The sequence below is a fragment of the Chlorocebus sabaeus genome, chromosome 9 (genome assembly GCF_047675955.1).
Source record: "Chlorocebus sabaeus isolate Y175 chromosome 9, mChlSab1.0.hap1, whole genome shotgun sequence".
Taxonomy (NCBI): domain Eukaryota; kingdom Metazoa; phylum Chordata; class Mammalia; order Primates; family Cercopithecidae; genus Chlorocebus; species Chlorocebus sabaeus.
Genome location: NC_132912.1, coordinates 72,347,887 through 72,353,787, shown reverse-complemented (window position 1 = coordinate 72,353,787; position 5,901 = coordinate 72,347,887). Strand labels below are relative to the sequence as shown.

The window sequence follows — 5,901 nt, the reverse complement described above, 5'->3', positions numbered from 1 at the left end:
TGTAACACTTTTTCTCCCTTTCCTTGCATGAGTTCTTCCCACTTGAAAACACATCAGGCCCCAGAAGGCTCGCAAATATGGTATGCTTCCATCTTAGGAAGCTGGAGTCAACTTATTTTCTAGAGTACTTTTTTTGATTGTTGAAATCTTAATGCAAAAGCCATTATAGTGGCTATTTTGAAATGTGTGCATTGTATAAACTGTACATTTCGCCTCTATTACTAGAAAGCAATTAACAGATCTTGGCTTTTATCCCTGTTCCTCCACATCATGCATGTGAAGACCTTCTGTGGAACTGAAAACCAGTGATCATTTGAGCCAAAATGTCTGCGAGCATAAATCACGTCCTTCCTGAGAAGGCACATGGTATTGTATTCTGGTAGAACACGTCATCTACATGACACCCGTTGCTGTTCCCTAGTCGTGCTTTCTTAAGGATTTGCTGGGATTGTGTTTGGTTTGGAAATTTTGCAATTAGAAGAATAAAAATTAAATTTATGAATCAGAATTTAATATAAGCTGCATGTTTTTAAAGGCAATTTAGAGGATGTGGTGGACTGTTTATTCATTAAATAAAATTTTATTTATTCTCAATTAATTGTTGGACTTGTTTTGCTTTTTTTTTTTTTTCTCCCACTCTCTTAGTATTCTGTGTTCTGTTATGTGATGGTCAGTAAGTTGTGCCCATGAGAGGAGTCATAGGAAAGGCTCAAGAAAACAAACTTTATTGTATTCACAGATCCTAGAAACAGGAGGCATATCACACCATCCAGGGCCACATGGGGAAGCACCAGCTTCGATCAGGAGGCAGAAGGGGCTGGAGCAGGGTGAGAGCCTAGGCCACGGCCCTTATTGGAGTTCCTGTGAGGAAGGCAAGGCAGAGCAGAACTGGCTTTTTTAAATAATTTGGACAGGCTCTAAGGAGAGGTCCCTAGCTACCTGGTATCTGGCCCTGAGATAATTAAGGCAGGTGAATATTACCTCCTGGTGTGTACAGGCCAGATCTCTGGATTGGTTAGTCTGCATACTAAAGGCAAGCTTTCCTCTGAGTCCTTTGCTCTCCTTAAAAACTGGCCAGCCTTAAGAGGGGCAGCTCTCTCCAACCAGAAAAGTTTTTTGTTGTTGTTTTGTTTTGTTTTGTTTTAAGAAGCAGTCTCATTCTTTCACCCAGGCTGGAGTGCAGTGGTACTCGTAACATCAAACTTCCAGGCTCAAGCAATCCTCCCACTTCAGTCTCCCAAGTAGCTAGGATTACAGGCGCACACCACCACACCCAGCTAACTTTTAAATTTTTTTGTAGGGACAGGGTCTCACTATGTTGCCCAGACTGGTCTCAAATCCCAGGCTCAAGTGATTCTCCTGCCTCAGCCTCCCAAAGTTCTGGGATTACAGGAAGGAGCCACCACACCCAGCCCAGAAAGGTGTTTTAAAGTGTTAAAACAGCATAATATACAGAAAATTTTAAAATTAAACAATATACTTAGTATATGAGATGGGTAAATTCTTGTTTTCCAGAACAGTACTTTGCTGCATAACAATGTTTTAGTCAATCACCCATATGACAGTGGTCTGTTAAGCTTATAACAGAGCTGAAAAATTCCTATCACCTAGTGAATTCGCAGGTAACTGATACGGTTTGGCTCTGTGTCCCCTCCCAAATCTCACTTTGAATTGTAATCCCCATAATCCCCACGTGTTTAGGGCGGGACCAGGTGGAGGTAATTGAATCATGGGAGCAACTTCCCCCATGCTGTTCTCTTGAAAATGAGTGAGTCTCCCGAGATGTGATGGTTTTATAAGAGTCTGGCTTTTCCCCTACTGGCACTCATTCTCTCTCCTGCCACCCTGTGAAGAGGTGCCTTCTGCCATGATTGTAAATTTCTTGAGGCCTCCCCAGCCATGTGGAACTGTGAGTCAATTAAACCTCTTTTTATAAGTTACCCGGTCTCTGGTATTTCTTCATAGCAGTGTGAGAATGGACTAATACAGTAACATAACATCATAGCACAACACATGACTCAACATGTCTGTAGCGATGCTACTATAAACAAACCAACTGCTCTGCCACTCATATATATTCAAACAACTGCACACACAACTAGGTACAGTACATAATACTTTATAATGAAAATAAACAACTATCTTACTGGTTTATGTATCTATTATAACATACTTTTAAAGTATACTTCTACTTGTAACAAGAATGGGTAACTGTAAAACAGACTCAGACACGTTCTTCAGATGGTATTCTAGAAGGCATTGTTATCATAGGAGATGGCTCCAGGCCTGATACCACCCCTGAAGACCTTCCAGTGTGACAAAATGTGGAGGAGGAAGACAGTGACACTGATGACTCTGGCCCTGTGTAGGCCCAGGTTAATGTGTGCTTCTTTCTTTTCTTTTTTTTTTTGAGTGCAATGATGTATGGGCTGGGGAAGACACTTTCCCTCATTACAAACCAAATGGATTTTGATAGGGATAACTAAGAAAATAAAAATTGTAATAAAGTCTGTAGATAAACTGCGAAGAGGCAGTTGTGTCTGAGATTAGACTTTGGAATCCAAAATAAAAGAGTTTTGGGAGTGATTGGTGTTTTTTGTTGATTTGTGACAAGACAAATTCCAAATGCATAGATAACTTAGAGTCCTGCTTTTCCTAATTATGAGTAACACATTCTCCCAAATGCACGTACCACTCTTCATCAAGTCACTCTTTACATGAAGGGCATGGTTTATTCATGCAATGGTTAAGCAAATTAATAAAAGTAATTCGGATCAATACCATGTTTATTATTTTGCTCCCATTTTGATTGCTCTTGATGGTAGTGAAGCCCTTATTGTCCAACTTGTACTGATTAAAAGGAAATCACTTCCGGCCGGGCGCAGTGACTCATGCCTGTAATCCCAGCACTTTGGGAGGCCAAGGCGGGCAGATCACAAGGTCAGGAGATCGAGACCATCCTGGCTAACACGGTGAAACCCTGTCTCTACTAAAAATACCGCAAAAAAAAAAAAAAAAAAAAAAAAAAAAAAAAAAATTAGCCGGGCGCGGTGGCGGGCGCCTGTAGTCCCAGCTACTCGGGAGGCGTGGACCCGGGAGGCGGAGCTTGCAGTGAGCCGCGATCGCGCCACTGCACTCCAGCCTGGGCGACAGAGCGAGATTCTGTCTGAAAAAAATAAAAGAAAATCACTTCCAAAGGCAATATTTTTAATTTATGTGTTAGTTTTAGAAATACATGTGCGTATTCCTGTATATATGTGTATATATACATTACTGTATACATATAACTACATACATTTGGGTACTTGTAAGGACTTAGTAATCTGCTCAATGTGGGTAATAAAATATTGAGGAACTGTGTATCTAGTTACTTAAAAGCTAAATATTTCACTTTAATCTTTTAAAAAATCAACAAAAAATTTACAAGTTGACAGAGAAAATGTTCAAATTAATTACATGTACTCTCATCAGCTTTTTGAGGAAGTACTACAAAGCAGCACATTCGTTTATTGGTCGTATTAGGTTTAAACATTCCACATCTTTGCTCAGGGAAGCATTCTATATCATCACCTCCAAAGAGTTCTTTAGCGCCATCAGGAAACTGGCAAGGTAGTTAGCATGAAAAACAAATCCACGTTTTTATTTATATTTTATAAAATCTATATTTAATAATGTGTACACAGTTTAAAAAAATACAGAGCACCGATACCCATGTACTGTACCCCGAAAAAAAAAAAGTGTTTCTACTTCATGCATGCACACACAATGCACTAAAGCAAAAACGCATTTACACAACAGGAAGGTAGCTCTATTGTGAGCAAACACAAGTAATGGATACCGTAACTTCACCTGAACAGGACAAACTCACAAAGTTTAAGAAAGTGATTATTTCTCTGAGGACTGGAACAGAATAGCCTAATCCTATTTTTTTTCCTAAGATTGTTTTCCCTCAGAGTAGCCCAGAAAAGGGGAAAGGGGGCATTATTTCCACAGCAATCAACCCATTCACAAGATCCATTAATGAAATCTACAAAATAGGAGGAGGGGAAAAGAAAGGCAATTAAATTATTGCGTCCATAGGTCTGATGATGCAAATAAAGGTAATCTGAGAATTGACTGATTTTCCTCGAGGAACGCATTCTTAGAATCCGGGGCTGCCGGAGGCTTCTGGGCTACTTGGGGCAGGGCCGCGGCTCGGAGCGGCTGCCGGGCATCCACCGCCGCGGAGGCGCGCGCCCTAGGTGGCCATCTGGAAGGGCTCGGGCTGGAAGCCGAAGAGTCTCTGGCTGTACAGCTCGCTCTCGCCAGGCAGCTTCGCGCCCGGGAACTGGAGGTAGTGGTCGCGGCCGAAGTGCTCACAGTGGAGACCCACCCAGTCCCGCTCCGAGCCGAATCGCTCGGCCTCGGCCAGGATCCGGGTCAGAGCCATGATGTAGCTCAGCGCCATCTGCAGGGTCTCGTACTTGGACAGCTTTTTATCCTGGCCCCACTGGGGAACCACCCTCCGCAAGCGGTCGAAGGCCGTGTTGAGCCCCTGCATGCGGCGGCGCTCGCGCGCGTTGGCCGCCAGGCGCCTGCGCGCCGCGCTCTCCAGCCGCCCGGCCCCGGAGCACGTGCCCGCGCACTCGGCGCCGCCCGCGCACGGGGGTGCAACGCGCGCTCCCGCCGGCGGGCCGCCGGGTTTGCAGGACTTCATACCTGGCCCCAAGCAGCGAGGCGCCAACCTCGCACGCACGCCCGCTCAGGACCTGCGCGTGGGCTGGTTTCTCGAGCCGCTTCCCAACGTGGCTCTTCTGAGCAAATAAGTCATAAACAAAGCAACTCACGTGCAATCAAATAGTTTACAGGGCGGAGTGCGGGACTCGGCCTTCTGTCCTACTGGATGGCCAGGCTGATATCTCTTCACTTGCCCAAATTTAAGGGAAATTGAGATGCTCAAGAGAAAGTCATTTTCTCAACGTGAAGTTGAAAAAGAGAAGGAAACCTTCTGCAGCAGAGTTTGGTATGGCTGGTTCGAGGAAGGCCTTTCAAGTCCTCTGGGAAAGCCTGAGACTCCTTTGCAGGAAGATGAACTCTTCCCCGAAGCTCAGGGAAGGAGCGCTTTTAGCGCTGTAGCTGTCGGAGAGTGCGGGATGAGTCTTGGAGGGAGGAGAATTTATAGCAGAGAGCTGAAGGAGGGAACAGGTGGTGGCAGGTGGGCGGGCGTCCCTCGGCTTCTATCTCAGCACCTTCCTACCCTGGGAACTGCGGGGGGGAGGGGGCGACTCACAGCAAAATCCTGACATTACAGCCTTAGTCTGTTGAAGTTTCTCCAAAGCTATGTCCAACACTAACTAACACACCATCTGGAGTGGCCTGGCTGTCCCCAAAAGAATAACAAGGTGGGGGTTGGGGCAGAGCTTGGTCTATCTTTTCCCATATCAGTGGGCAGCTTACGTGTCAAAAACTTAACCGAGGATTTGTAAATTATTAGAAATCATCTGTGTGAAGATGTCGGTTTTGGCATTATAAGATACATCGGGACTGTAGCATAAGATGATGTAGCTTTGTTGAGAAGTGTGACAATTTTGCATAACGCTAATCTAATATACTGACATTTTAATTTTAGTTATTAAGTAAATTGGAACAAATTAGCAGGTTCCAATATTATTGCAGACATGGAATTTTACTGTGCAAATAATTTGGCTGTTTTCTATGAAATAATTATTATAACATATCAAAAGATATTAACGTGTGTATAACACTTTATATTATTCTAATTATATAATTGGGTTGCTTGAGTTCAGATACTTAGGCAAATTAATTCAGTATTTATACTTCATTTCCCATGCCACAGGTTCATAAATGTTTGTGGGAAATGCACTGAGATGATAACTAATCATTTAATCATTTAACATTTAA

The 5,901-nt window shown here is 43.6% G+C and overlaps 1 protein-coding gene across 1 annotated transcript; it reads right to left on the bottom strand.

Moving 5' to 3' along the window:
* Positions 1-3,643: 3,643 nt before the first annotated feature.
* On the bottom strand, positions 3,644-5,365 carry ATOH7 (atonal bHLH transcription factor 7). Its single transcript, XM_007963281.3, has one exon. The coding sequence runs from the start codon at positions 4,694-4,696 to the stop codon at positions 4,238-4,240; it is 459 nt and encodes a 152-aa protein (XP_007961472.1). The 5' UTR covers positions 4,697-5,365; the 3' UTR covers positions 3,644-4,237.
* Between the last annotated feature and the right edge of the window lie 536 nt (positions 5,366-5,901).